Source organism: Pan troglodytes, chromosome 8 (genome assembly GCF_028858775.2).
Source record: "Pan troglodytes isolate AG18354 chromosome 8, NHGRI_mPanTro3-v2.0_pri, whole genome shotgun sequence".
NCBI lineage: Eukaryota > Metazoa > Chordata > Mammalia > Primates > Hominidae > Pan > Pan troglodytes.
This window is the reverse complement of record NC_072406.2, coordinates 80,673,099-80,687,332: the sequence shown is the minus strand read 5'-3', so window position 1 is coordinate 80,687,332 and position 14,234 is coordinate 80,673,099. Positions and strand designations below refer to the sequence as shown.

Here is a 14,234-nt window from a genome sequence, read left to right as displayed (position 1 = left end):
CAGTCTCTACTAAAAATAAAAAAAAATTAGCTGGGTATGGTGGCACTTGCCTGTAATCCCAGGTACTCTGGAGGCTGAGGCAGGAGAATCGCTTGAACCTGGGAGGTGGAGGTTGTGGTGAGCTGGGATCATGCCATTGCACTCCAGCCTAGGCAACAAGAGCGAAACTTCATCTCAAAAAAAAGAAAAGAAAATCACGTACAAAGGACCTTATTAATGACTACTTCCTATTTCCCAGTACATTCTTTTTTTTTTTTTTTTTGTATTTTTAGTAGAGACAGGGTTTCACCATGTTAGCCAGGATGGTCTCGAATCCCCTGACCTCGTGATCCGCCCACCTCAGCCTCCCAAAGTGGTGGGATTACAGGCGTGAGCCACCGCGCCCGGCCTTCCCAGTACATTCTAAGATTGCAGTTTAAACACATGTTAGTTTTAACTAAAAGCAAAATTAATTAAAACATATGGACATTCTTAGGCCTTAGATTTCTCTACCCAAAGTGTGGTATGTGAGGGGTGGAGTGTAGATGCAGAAAAGCTAGAGGTCTAACTTTGACTCTTCGTCTAAGCCGTGAATTAATTTGTTTTTTGTTGTTGTGGTTTTTGGAGACGGAGTCTTGCTCTGTCGCCCAGGCTAGAGTGCAATGGCGCCATCTCGGCTCACTGCAACCTCCGCTTCCTGGGTTCAAGCGATTCTCCTGCCTCAGCCTCACAAGTAGCTGGGATTACAGGCGTCCGCCACCACGCCCGGCTAATTTTTGTATTTTTAGTAGAGACAGGGTTTCACCATGTTGCCCAGGCTGGTCTTGAACTCCTGACTTCAGGAATCCACCTGCCTCGGCCTCCCAAAGTGCTGGGATTACAAGCATGAGCCACCGCGCCTGACCTAGTTTCAACTAGTTCAGTTTGATTTTATTCTTGCTACACTGGATTTGGCTTCATGCTTCAAGACTTATACAAGCTGTAGATTTCCTAAAAGTCTTAAGAAAGAGTAAATTATTAAAACAACCCAATTCATAATTGGAGCTATATATTACATTAGCAAAGGTTTTTTGATAGCTTTTGCAATAGACTTTACTGGCACTAAGTTGTTTTCCCTTTGGGATTTATAGAAGACCCTTGAGTATTCTCAGATGTGTTTGACACATAGAAAGGGGTAGAATGACTAGGGGTTGTTTTAGAAGACTGTATCCTGGTATTTGATTTTTTTTTTTAAAGACCCAGAAATTTAGAAATATTTTTTTCTTCTTCAGATAAAATACTCATTTATTTTTTTGAAGCCTCCCTAATACGTTTACATGTAGGAACCTAAGCTATGTATTTATACTTTAACTTTGCTTTATTTTCAGGTGTTCTGTTCCAGTAGAGCCAGGAGATATCATTCATTTGGAGGGAGACTGCACATCTGACACTTGGATAATAGATAAAGATTTTGGATATTTGATTCTGTATCCAGACATGCTGATTTCTGGCACCAGCATAGCCAGTAGTATTCGATGTATGAGAAGAGCTGTCCTGAGTGAAACTTTTAGGGTAAATAATAGTAACAGTTAATGTTTCTGCAGGGTCTGAGAGTTTTACAGAGCACTTTTACATTTATTATTTCACTTAATTCTCCCAGCAACCCTATAAAATAAATGGTATTAATTAGCTGCATTTTATAGATGAGGAAAATGGGCTCAGAGAGGTGAAGTGACTTGCCCCATAGCCACATAACTATGAGGTGGCAGTGCTAGGACTAAAGGCCAGGTGCCTGAGTCCTTCGAATCTTGTTCAGGGCTTAATAAAATAAGTAATTATAATAAGAAAATTAATTTAAATGATAAACTTTTAAATTTAAACACACCTAGACATTTCCAAAGTTGGCTTCATGTGATTCCCACTAAACTAAAAATAAATGTGCAAACTGCTTTTAAAAAATGTATTTTGCTAGAAAAATTAGCCAGGTGTGGTGGCGTGCACCTGTAGTCCCAGCTACTCAGGAGGCTGAGGCAGGAGAATCGTTTAAACCCGGGAGATGGAGGTTGCAGTGAGCCGAGATCATGCTACTGCAGTCTAGCCTGGGCGGCAGAGCAAGACTCTGTGTCAAAACAAACAAACAAAAATGTATTTTGGACTATTTCAAACATACAAAGAGATGATTGTAATAAACTCCCATGTACTCAACACCCAGCTTTTTATTTATTTTTCTTGAAACATGCAGTTTTATTTTAAAATAAAATAAAAAGTCTCAAAAAAAAAAAACGTATTTTGGGGCTGGGCGCAGTGGCTTACGCCTGTAATCCCAGCACTTTGAGAGGCCGAGGTGAGCAGATCATGAAGTCAGGAGTTCAAGACCAGCCTGACTAACATGATGAAAACCCGTCTCTACTAAATACACAAAAATTAGCCGGGCGTTGTGGTGCGCGCCTGTAATCCTAGCTACTCGAGAGGCTGAGGCAGAATTGCTTGAACCCTGGAGGCGGAGGTTGCAGTGAGCCGAGATCCCACCACTGCACTTCAGGGTGGGGGATAGAGGGAGACTCCGTCTCAAAACAAACAAAAATGTATTTTGGGCTATTTCAAACATACAAAGAGATGATCGTACCCAACACCCAGCTTTTTATTTATTTTTCTTGAAACGTACTTTTATTTTATTTTGAGTCTCACTGTGTCACCCAGGCTGGAGTGCAGTGTGTCACTGAAGCCTTGACCTCCCAGGCTCAAGGGATCTCCCACCTCAGCCTCCCTAGTAGCTGGGACTATAGGCATGAGCTACTGTGCTTGGCCTGAATATTAAGTTTTAAAAAACTTTTTGGACCAGGCGCAGTGGCTCACGCCTGTAATCCCAGCACTTTGGGAGGCCAAGGCTGGCGGATCACGAGGTCAGGAGATCAAGACCATCCTGGCTGACATGGTCAAACCCCATCTCTATTAAAAATACAAAAAAATTAGCCAGGTGTGGTGGCGGGCGCCTATAGTCCCAGCTACTCGGGAGGCTGAGGCAGGAGAATGGCGTGAACCCGGGAGGCGGAGCTTGCAGTGAGCAAAAGTCGCACTGCTGCACTCCAGCCTGGGTGACAGAGCGAAACTCTGTCTCAAAAAAAAAAAAAAAAAAAAAAGGTCTAGGCTAATACAAGAGTTAATCAAGAAATGTAGTGTTTCTTTTTGAGTGGAGAAGAATTCCTTGCCAAAAATCTCCGCTGTGGGTTAAAAAAATTTTTTTTCTTCCCAAACATTACTGCTAAGTAGGTTTACATTTTATGTTTGAACGGTATCTTTTACTTACATGAGTTTATCAGCTATGCCTTTATTGACTTTTCTATTGGGTGGATTATCAAGTGAAATAAGAGAACAATACTTTAAATATTAATTATTTGAGAATATTTTGAATTTTAAAATATTGGTTATTTTAATTTTTTTCAAAATGGAGTACATTGATTTTAAAAGTAATTCATACTCAGCCTGGCCAACATGGTGAAACCCTGCCTCTACTAAAAATACAAAAAATAAAAGTTAGCCGGGCATGATAGCACACACCTGTAATTCCAGCTACTTGGGAGGTTGAGGCATGAGAATCATTTGAACCTGGGAGGTGAAGGTTGCAGTGAGCTGAGATTGTGCCACTGTGCTCCAGCCTGGGTGACAGAGCAAGACTCTGTCTCGAAAAAGAAAAAAAAAAGGATAACTCATACAGTGATTCAGACAATTCTGAATAGAAGAAAGTGAAAGTCACTTATAATTCCACGCACCAGAAAAAAATTTTTTAAATATTTTGGCATTTGTCTTACCAGTGCATTTTGGCTATGGTGGTTTAATAGATTAGGTAATAAATATACAATTGTGTCTGTTAATATGTTGTGAAATAAACTGTGTGATTTGCTTTTGTAGAGCTCTGATCCAGCCACACGCCAAATGCTAATTGGTACGGTTCTCCATGAGGTGTTTCAAAAAGCAATAAATAATAGCTTTGCCCCAGAAAAGCTACAAGAACTTGCTTTTCAAACAATTCAAGAAATAAGACATTTGAAGGAAATGTAAGTAGTTATAAGAAGAACTGCAGGTATAATTTTATTATATAACTTCTGTCCTAGAAACTATAAAGTATTTGTGTAGACTATCCAATAGAAATTAGTGTAATCTAAAATGCAGATTTCATAGTTCTAGTACATTGTTGGAACTCTGTGAAGAGTTTCTGAAATTGCTCAACAGGAACTTTTTGGGTAAAAATACCTAAATATTTTGTACATGTGCATAACAGATTCCTTAAGTACTTTCAGAGAATGTATAAAGAACTTTTTTGCATTAGTTCTAGAAACAGTGTGACATACTGAGAATTATATGGGGTTGGGAAGAAGATGAAACTAGTTTCAAAGTGCATCTTTACGGCCAGGTGCGGTGGCTCACGCCTGTAATCCCAGCACTTTGGGAGGCCGAGGTGGGCGGATCACGAAGTCAGGAAATCGAGACCATCCTGGCTAACATGGTGAAACCCCGTCTCTACTAAAAATACAAAAAATTAGCCGGGCATGGTGGCTGGCACCTGTAGTCCCAGCTACTCGGAAGGCTGAGGCAGGAGAATGGTGTGAACCCGGGAGGTAGAGCTTGCAGTGAGCCGAGATCACACCACTGCACTCTAGCCTGGGTGACAGAGCAAGACTCCATCTCAAAAAAAAAAAAAAAAAAAAAAAGCAGTTTTACAGTATTTTTTTTTTTGGAGGGGAGATAGGGGTCTTGCTATGTTGTCCAGGCTGTACTCAAACGACTGGGCTCATGTGTTTCTCCCCACCTCAGCCTCCTGAGTATCTGGAACAACAGGTACATGCCACCATGGCTGGCCTGCTTTACCAGTTTTTTTTTTTTTTTTTTTTTTTTTTGAGGTGGAGTTTCGCTCTTGTTGTCCAGGCTGGAGTGTAATGGTGTGATCTCAGCTCACCACAACCTCTGCCTCCCAGGTTCAAGCAATTCTGCTGCCTCAGCCTCCCGAGTAGCTGGGATTACAGGCATGCACCACCACGCCTGGCTAATTTTGTATTTTTAGTAGAGACGGGGTTTCTCCATGTTGAGGCTGGTCTCGAACTCCTGACCTAGGTGATCCACCCGCCTCGGCCTCCCAAAGTGCTGGGATTACAGGCGTGAGCCACCGTGCCCGGCCTACCTTACCAGTTTTTGTTTTGTTTTGTTTTGTTTTGTTTTCGAGACGGAGTCTTGCTCTGTCACCCAGGGTGGAGTGCGGTGGCTTGCTCTTGGCTCATTGCAGCCTCTACCTCCCGGGTTCAAGCAATTTTCCTGCCTCAGCCTCTCGAGTAGCTGGGATTACAGGCATGAGCCACCACACCCAGCTAATTTTTTTGTACTTTTAGTGAAGACGGGGTTTCACCATGTTGGCCAGGCTGGTTTTGTACTACTGACCTCAAGTGATCCACCCACCTCGGCGTCCCAAAGTGCTGGGATTACAGGCATGAGCCACCAGGCCTGGCCTAAAATTTTGATACATATTACCAAATTGCTCTCTATAGACATTGTCCAAGTTTACATTTCTACTGGCAATATATGAGACTTTGTGAGACCATATGGTCATCTACATCATTTTTAATCAACTGGAAACTGCCTGATTTCAAACAGCCTTTTGCAAGGATAACCTTCATCTTCAGTACTCTAAGTGTGTGTTTCTCCAGATCTTTTTGGATGCTTTGGTATTAGCAGTTGCTTTCTGGCTTGAGGAATTTCAGCTTCTCTTTCAACCTGTGGTTGCTATTTTGTTTAAGTCAATTTTGGCAGAGCTAGCATTGCTAATTTTGTCTTCTCTGTTGGACTGGCTCTCTCAGAGGGCTGACACAACTCTGCTCTGTCAGTCTTGGTAAGCTGGAGGTGGCAGAAACCTAGGAAAGTAACAGCTTATTAAATTTGGTGTTAGAAATATTGCACAGTTATATGGTAAATGTGTAGTATCCTGAAGTCTCAATGTCTGATGAATGTGTTATTATGGTGTTCCCTTAAGCAAGTGAGAAAAATTATAAGTTGTATCTTTTTTTTTTTTTTTTTTTTTTTTTGAGACGGAGTCTTCCTCTGTCGTTCAGGCTGGAGTGCAGTGGCTCACTAGGCTCACTGCAAGCTCCACCTCCTGGGTTCACGCCATTCTCCTGCCTCACCCTCCCGAGTATCTGATCTGGGACTACAGGCGCCTGCCACCACGCCTGGAATAGTGCTGACCTATAGTTAGCACTGTATTTATGGTTATCATCATGGTCTTTACATCTTTTTTTTTTTTTTTTTTTTGAGATGGAGTCTCGCTCTGTCCCCCAGGCTGGAGTGCAGTGGCACAATCTCGGCTCACTGCAAGCTCCGCCTCCTGGGTTCACGCCATTCTCCTGCCTCAGCCTCCGGAGTAGCTGGGACTACAGGCGCCCGCCACCACGCCCGGCTGAATTTTTGTATTTTTAGTAGAGACGGGGTTTCACCGTGTTAGCCAGGATGGTCTCGATCTCCTGACCTCGTGATCCACCCGCTTCGGCCTCCCAAAGTCCTGGGATTACAGGCGTGAGCCATTGCGTCCGGCCAGGTCTTTACATCTTAATGATTTTTTTTTTCTTTTTGAATCTGGCTCTGTTGCTCAGGCTGGAGTACAGCACCGTGATCTCGGCTCATTGCAACCTCTGTCTCCCAGGTTCAAGTGATTCTCCTGCCTCAGCCTTCTCTTTAGCTGGGATTACAGGCGTGTGCCACCATGCCCGGCTAATTTTTTTGCATTTGTTAGTAGAGATGGGGTTTCACCATGTTGGCCAGGCTGGTCTCAAACTCCTGACCTCAGGTGATCCACCCTCCTTGGCCTCCCAAAGTGCTGGGATTATAGGTGTGAGCCACCATGCCCAGCCTATACTTTAATGAGGGCTTACCATCAGCTAAGTGCTTTACATACATTGTTCTATTTAATCCTCAGACTGACTCTGTAAGGTAGTTATTATCTCCTCCTTACAGATGAGGAAACAGGCTTAATTAACCGTGACTTGCTCTTAGTCATACATCTGGTAGTGCAGAGTTAGGATTCAAACCTAGCTGTGATTTTATATACAAACTGATAAGCCCCTACCACCCTAGAGTAGTTATTAAGATTGCAGAGCTTAAACATAAAGAAGGAACTGGAATAATCATCCTGGGAGGGTAAGTTTATAACAGCAGTTCTCAAAACTTTTGCTCTCAGGACCCCTTTACACTAAAAAATTATTAAAGACTGGAAAGAGCTTTTGTTTATGTGGGCTATATCTATGATTAATTACTGTACTAGAAAGTAAAACATGTTTATTAATTCATTTGAAATTAACATGTATATTCATTTTTGTTGTGGTTGTTATTGAGACAGTCTTGCTCTGTCGCCCAGGCTGTATTGCAATGGCATGACCTCGGCTCACTGCAACCTCCACCTCCTGGGTCAATCAATTCTCCTGCCTCAGCCTCCTGAGTAGCTGGGATTACAGGTGCATGCCGCCACACCCGGCTAATTTTTGTGTTTGTGAGTAGAGACAGGGTTTCACCATATTGGCCAGGCTGGTCTTGAACTCCTGACCACAAGTGATCCACTCGTCTTGGCTTCCCAAAGTGTTGGGATTATAGGTATGAGCCACTGCACCTAGCCTAAAATGTATTTCATTCAAAAATATCAATCTATGCTTGTTAACATAACATTTTAATGAAAAAACTATTGTAAAAAAATGTAATGAATGTCATTGTTTTACATTTTTTCAGTTTCTTTTTGCTTTCTTTCTTCCTTATTTATTTTTTTTGAGGTAAGGTGTCTCTCTGTTGCCCAGGCTGGAGTGCAATGATGAAATTATCACCCACTGTAGCCTCAAACAATCCTCCAGCCTCTATTTTTTTTTTTCTTTTCTTTTCTTTTCTTTTTTTTTTTTTGAGACGGAGTTTCACTCTTGTTTCCCAGGCTGGAGTGCAATGGCACGATCTCAGCTCACCGAAAGCTCCGCCTTCCGGGTTCAAGCAATTATCTTGCCTCAGCCTCCCGAGTAGCTGGGATTACAGGCATGCACCACCATGCCTGGCTAATTTTTGTATTTTCAGTAGAGACAGGGTTTCACCATGTTGGCCAGGCTTGTCTCGAACTGCTGACCTTGTGATCCACCTGCCTCCGCATCCCAAAGTGCTGGGATTACAGATGTGAGCCACTGCGCTCTGCCCATGTTAACCATTTTTAAGGGTACAGTTCAGAGGCAAAGTACATTCACCTTGTTGTACAGCCATCACCCTATCTATCTCCAGAACTCTTTGCATCTTCCCAAACTGAAGCTCTGTGCCCTTGAAACAATAACGCTCCCTTCTTTCCTCCTCCCAGCCTCTGACAACCCCCATTCTACTTTCTATCTCTGTGATTTTCACTACTGTAGGTACCTCATATGAATATTAGTCCTTTTGTGACTGGCCTATTTCACTTAGCATAATGTCCTGAAGGTTCTTCAATGTTGTAACATATGTCAGAATTTCCTTCCATTTTATAGCTGAATAATACTGCATTGTATGGAATATGCCACATTTTGTTTATCCATTTATTGGCTGACGAACAGTTGGGTTGCTTATATGTATTTTTTTGTCCTTGTTTACTTTTCTCATATTTATACTTTCATATTCGCTATCATATTTTTGGCAGGTACCGCTTAAGTCTAAGTCTATTTACTATTATATTTTTGACAGGTACCGCTTAAATCTAAGTCAAGATGAAATAAAACAAGAAGTAGAGGACTATCTTCCTTCGTTTTGTAAATGGGCAGGAGATTTCATGCATAAAAACACTTCGACTGACTTCCCTCAGATGCAGCTCTCTCTGTAAGAAACACATTTTGTTTATATATATAGTCTTCATATTTTTAGACCAGGATGCCATTCTGTGTGTTGAATCAAAGTTTTTAAAGCTTGAGTAATTACAATTAGCCATTTTGCTTGCTTATTTTATAAATTATGGTCCTAAGTATCTTTCCATGACAAAAAAGATCCCAGTGAATAGAAAATTTTATTTTCATTATTATGATAGCTTATTTTCTATATGTAGATATGTATTTTCTTTTTCTTTCTTTTTTTTTGAGATGGAGTTTTGCTCTGTCGCACAGGCTGGAAATACAGTGGCACTGATCTCTGCTCCCGGCAACCTCCGCCTCCCAGGTTCAAGTGATTCTCCTATCTCAGCCTCCCAAGTAGGTGGGATTACAGGCGCCTGCCACCACACCTGGCTAATTTTGTATTTTTAGTAGAGACAGGGTTTCACCATGTTGGCTAGACTGGCCTCGAACTCCTAACTTCAGGTGATCCACCCGCCTCAGCCTCCCAAAGTGCTGGGATTACAGGCGTGAGCCACTGTGCCCAGCCTCTTTCTTCTTCTTTTTTTTTTTTTCTTTTTTGATACAGAGTCTTGCTCTGTTGCCCAGGCTGGAGTGCAGTGGCATGATTTCAGCTTACTGCAACCTCCGCCTCCCGGGTTCAAGCAATTATTCTGCCTCAGCCTCCCAAGTACCTGGGATTACAGGCGCCCACCACCATACCCGGCTAATTTTTTGTATTTTTAGTAGAGACAGGGTTTTGCCATGTTGGCCAGGCTGGTCTTGAATGCCTGACCTCAGGTGATCCACACACCTCGGCCTCCCAAAGTACTGGGATTACAGGTGTGAGCAACTATGCCTGGTCTGTATTTTCTTATAAAGTAATCAATTTATAAATATTCTGGGGGTCCTAATTTTTATCATTTGATTCTTTTTTTTTTTTGAGACGGAGTCTCATTATGTCCCCCAGGCTGGAGTGCAATGGTGTGATCTCTGCTCACTGCAAGCTCCACCTCCTGGGTTCAAGCAATTCTCCTGCCTCAGCCTCCTGAGTAGCTGGGATTACAGGTGTGTGCCACCACACCTGGCTAGTTTTTGCATTTTTATTAGAGATGAAGTTTCACCATGTTGGCCAGGCTGGTCTCGAACTCCTGACCTCAAGTGATCCTCCCACCTTGGCCTCCCAACCTGCTGGGATTACAGGCATGAGGCACTGTGCCTGGCCTCATTTGATTCTTTCATGTGTATTTTTCTGTGTTACTAGCATATAGTCTGTGTCATGTGTTGACTGTCATATGGATGTGCTATATATTTACTGTGTTTAGCCATTTAATGCTGTTTGGCATTATGTGTATTTTCAAGTTTTTTTTTTTTTTTCTCAAAGTGGCATTGTTATAATTTTATAGGGGAAACATGTTTTTTTCTGTTATTCATTTAGCAAATATTTATTGGGTGTCTAATATATGCCAAGTAATGTTTTAGGTGCTTGGATCATGGTAGCAAAAAACAAAACAAAACATACAACTGCCTACTTTGTGGAGTTTCTATACCACTGTACAAGTAAACAGCAGGGGACCAGACTGTGATTAATGCAGTGCCGAACAATGAGGAGGATAAGAAGAAAGGGAGAATAGGTAGGTAGTGGTGGCAGGGATATTCCATAGAATGTTCATGGAAGGCCTTCCTCATAAGGTAGCATTTGAGCAGAAGCTTAAAGGAAATGAAGTAGTGAACCGTACAGCTGTCTGTAGGAGGAATGTTCTAGGTAGGGGAAACGGCAAAAGCCCTGTGGCTGACACATACTAGCTGTGTGTGCAGTATCTCAGCGAACTAGTGTGATGGCTAGAGCAAAGTGCAGTAGGAGAAGAGCAGCAGTAGTTCCCCTGGAGCCTTATCATCCTGGTCAGGACTTGGCTGCTGCTCTGATTAGAATGGAAGCCATTGGAGGGTTTTTATTTGATTTCCATTTTTTTTTTTTTTTTTTGAGATGGAGTCTTGCTCTGTTGCCCAGGCTGGAGTGCAGTGGCGCGATCTTGGCTCACTGCAACCTCCGCCTCCCGGGTTCACGCCATTCTCCTGCCTCAGCCTCCTGAGTAGCTGGGACTACAGGTGCCTGCCACCATGCCTGGCTAATTTTTTGTATTTTTAGTAGAGCCGGGGTTTCACCGTGTTAGCCAGGATGGTCTCGATCTCCTGACCTTGTAATCCGCCCACCTCGGCCTCCCAAAGTGCTGGGATTACAGGCATGAGCCACCGTGCCCGGCTCCTTTTTTTTTTTTTAAACTGGCAGAGTTTTATTTTTCTTTAAATAGGCACGACTTCCATGTATACTAATATTCTCAATGTTCTCTCAATATTTTCAATATTTTATAACATTTTGTGATCTAAAAAATTTGCTTTAAGGGGGTCCGGGCATGGTGGCTCATGCCTGTAATCCCTGCACTTTTGGAGGTTGAGGCACTGTATCAACTGGCTCAGGAGTTTGAGACCAGCCTGGCCAACATGGTGGAACACCATCTCTACTAAAAATACGAAAATTAGCCAGGCGTGGTGGTGGGTGCCTGTAATCCCAGCTACTCGGGAGGCTGAGGCAGGAGGATCGCTTGAACTAGGAGGCAGAGGTTACAGCGAGCCGAGATCGTGCCACTGCACTGTAGCCTGGGCAACAAAACGAGACTCCATCTCAAAAAACAAAAATGCTTTAAGATTTGTGAGTCATAAAGCTTTGTAGTAGTTAGTTCTTTGGACCTATTCGCTGTGGTTTGAATGATATAATGAGCCTGGATGTGAATCCCAGTTTGGCTGTAATTTAGCTGTGTAACTACAGCAGGCTCCTTAACTTGTGTGTGCTAGTTTCTGCCTTGATCTCATTTACTTTTTTTTTTCTCTCTCTTTTTTGAGACAAGGTCTCACTCTTGCCCAGACTGGAGTGCAGTGGTGTGATTTAGGCTCACTGCAACTTCTGCCTCCTGAGTTCAAACAGTCATTCCACCTCAGCCTTCTGAGTAGCTGGGACTACAGGTGCACACCACTCTGCCTGGCTAATTTTTGTATTTTTTGTAGAGGTGGGATTTTGCCATGTTACCCAGGATGGCTAGTCTCGAACTCCTGGACTCAAATGATCCTCCTGCCTTGGCCTCCCAAAGTGCTAGGGTTACAGGCGTGAGCCACCATGCCTGGCCCTCTAATGGGATTTTCACATGTATTTTAAAAATATTTAGTAGTTTAAAAAAAGGCTTGTCTTGCTGTTAGAGTTGAGTTTTTTGTTTGTTTGTCTTGTTTTGTTTTGTTTTTGAGATGGAGTCTCGCTCTCTCACTCAGGCTGGAGTACAGTGGTGCAATCTTGGCTCACTGCAACCTCTGCTTCCTGGGTTCAAATGATTCTTGTGACACAGCCTCCTGAGTAGCTGGGACTATAGGCATGAGCCACCACGCCTGGCTAATTTTTCTATTTTTAGTAGAGGCGAGGTTTCACCATGTTGGCCAGGCTGGTCTCGAACTCCTGACCTCAAGTGATCCACCCACCTCAGCCTCCCAAAGTGTTGGGATTACAGGCATGAGCCACTGCGCCCGGCTGAGTTTGTTTTTTATATTTTTTATTTCTGTAGTGGTCATAAATTTGCCACCAGCTCCCTACACTAAGAAAAAAGCTAGAGTGAATAGATTGTTTAGTTTTTCTTGTGTTTTAAAAATAAATTTATAAATGTTTCATTTTTTGTTATTTCTTTGGAACAGACTGACATAGGGGTTGGATATTGGGCTTCACTGTGATAAACTGTGTTTATCAAGTAGTCATCCTTCACCTAGTTCCTTGCTTTGCTTTATAACATTCTGGTCTCTGTGAATGTTCTGTAACACTAAGAAAGTTAATTTTATCAGCCTGGCGTGATGGCTAATGCCTGTAATCCCATCACTTTGGGTGGCTGAGGTGGGCAGATCATGAGGTCAGGAGTTTGAGACCAGCCTGGCCAAGATGGTGAAACTCCGTCTCTACTAAAAATATAAAAATTAGCCAGGCATGGTGGCGGGTGCCTGTAATCCCAGCTACTCGGGAGGCTGAGGCAGGAGAATCGCTTGAACCCAGGAGGCAGAGGTTGCAGTGAGCTGAGTTCATGCCACTGCACTCTAGCCTGGGTGACAGAGCAAGATTCCATCTCAAAAAAAAAAAAAAAAATCCTAATTTTATCTTCAACTGCTCCTAATTATTTATCCTCATTTACCCTCCTCCCTCCTCCCTCCTTTTTTTCCCCCTCCTTCCTCCTTTATTTCTTTTTGTCATTTACATTTGCTTGAAATTTATTATTATTTTTTTTGAGATGGAGCCTTGCTCTGTCACCTAGTCTGGAGTGCAATGGCGCAATCTCGGCTCACTACAACCTCCGCCTCCCAGGTTCAAGCGATTCTTCTGCCTCAGCCTCGTGAGTAGCTGGGATTACAGGCGCCTGCCACCATGCCTGGCTAATTTTTGCATTTTTAGTAGAGACGGAGTTTCACCATGCTGACCAGGCTGGTCTCGAACTTCCGACCTTAGGCGATCCACCCACCTCACCCTCCCAAAGTGCTGGGATTACAGGTGTGAGCCACTGCGCCCAGCTGCTTGACATTTTAAATTACGGTAGATATCTATTTTTGTAGTTTTTTTGGACATAAGCTTTTCTTTTACTTTTTGTTAATTGTTTTAGCATCCTGTCTGCATGTTTGCTTGTTTGTTTGTTTGTTTTCCTTTGGTGGAGTCTTAACCCAAATGTGTGTTTTTTTTTTTGGTTAAAATTAACCCATTGTTTTTACAATGATAAGCATGATTCTCAGAATCCTGGGTTAATAAATTCTGCAAACATTTATTCAATGCTATATGTGTGCCAAGGATTATACCAGGTACTGTTGTTACAGGGATAACTAAAGCCCTCAGGAACTCAGTGTATTGGTGGTAGATGAAAATAATAAAAGTGAAGAGGTTTGCTGGTGGAGAAAATGTAGGTGACAAAAGCAGCATGGAACCCTGGCAGTTAACAGCATATAAGGCACAGAAGGAGATAATAGAATCTGTTGAAGAAGGCTTAGGATAGGTCAGCAAGGGATTTGCATCCTGGAAGAAGGGCATCACAGATGCTAAGGAAAGAGTGTGGAATTCAGACTCATCTTTGACCTGCAAGGAATCTTTGAAATCAAATCCCACATTTTTTTGTCAAAACACAAAATTATATACATTTTATATACAATGCACTCATGCTAGCTTAATGATGGGGATATGTTTTGAAAAATGTGGTGTTAGGCAATGTCATCATTGTGTGAACATCAGAGTGTACTTGTGCAAACCTAGATGGTAGAGCACCTACTACACACCTAGGCCATATGGTATAGCCCGTTGCCTCTAGGCTACACACTTGTACTACATGTTACTGTACTGAATACTGTAGGCAATTGTAACAACGGTAAGTA

At 42.6% G+C, this 14,234-nt stretch overlaps 1 protein-coding gene across 3 annotated transcripts in view; it reads left to right on the top strand.

The window, feature by feature from the left end:
- Window positions 1-14,234, top strand: part of DNA2 (DNA replication helicase/nuclease 2) — a 109,427-nt gene that overhangs the window by 55,573 nt on the left and 39,620 nt on the right. For all 3 annotated transcript variants that reach the window (XM_063817613.1, XM_054660186.2, NM_001428134.1), the window contains 3 exon segments: window positions 1,347-1,530; window positions 3,868-4,013; window positions 8,677-8,808. In XM_063817613.1, coding sequence (XP_063673683.1) covers window positions 1,347-1,530; window positions 3,868-4,013; window positions 8,677-8,808 — 462 coding nt within the window.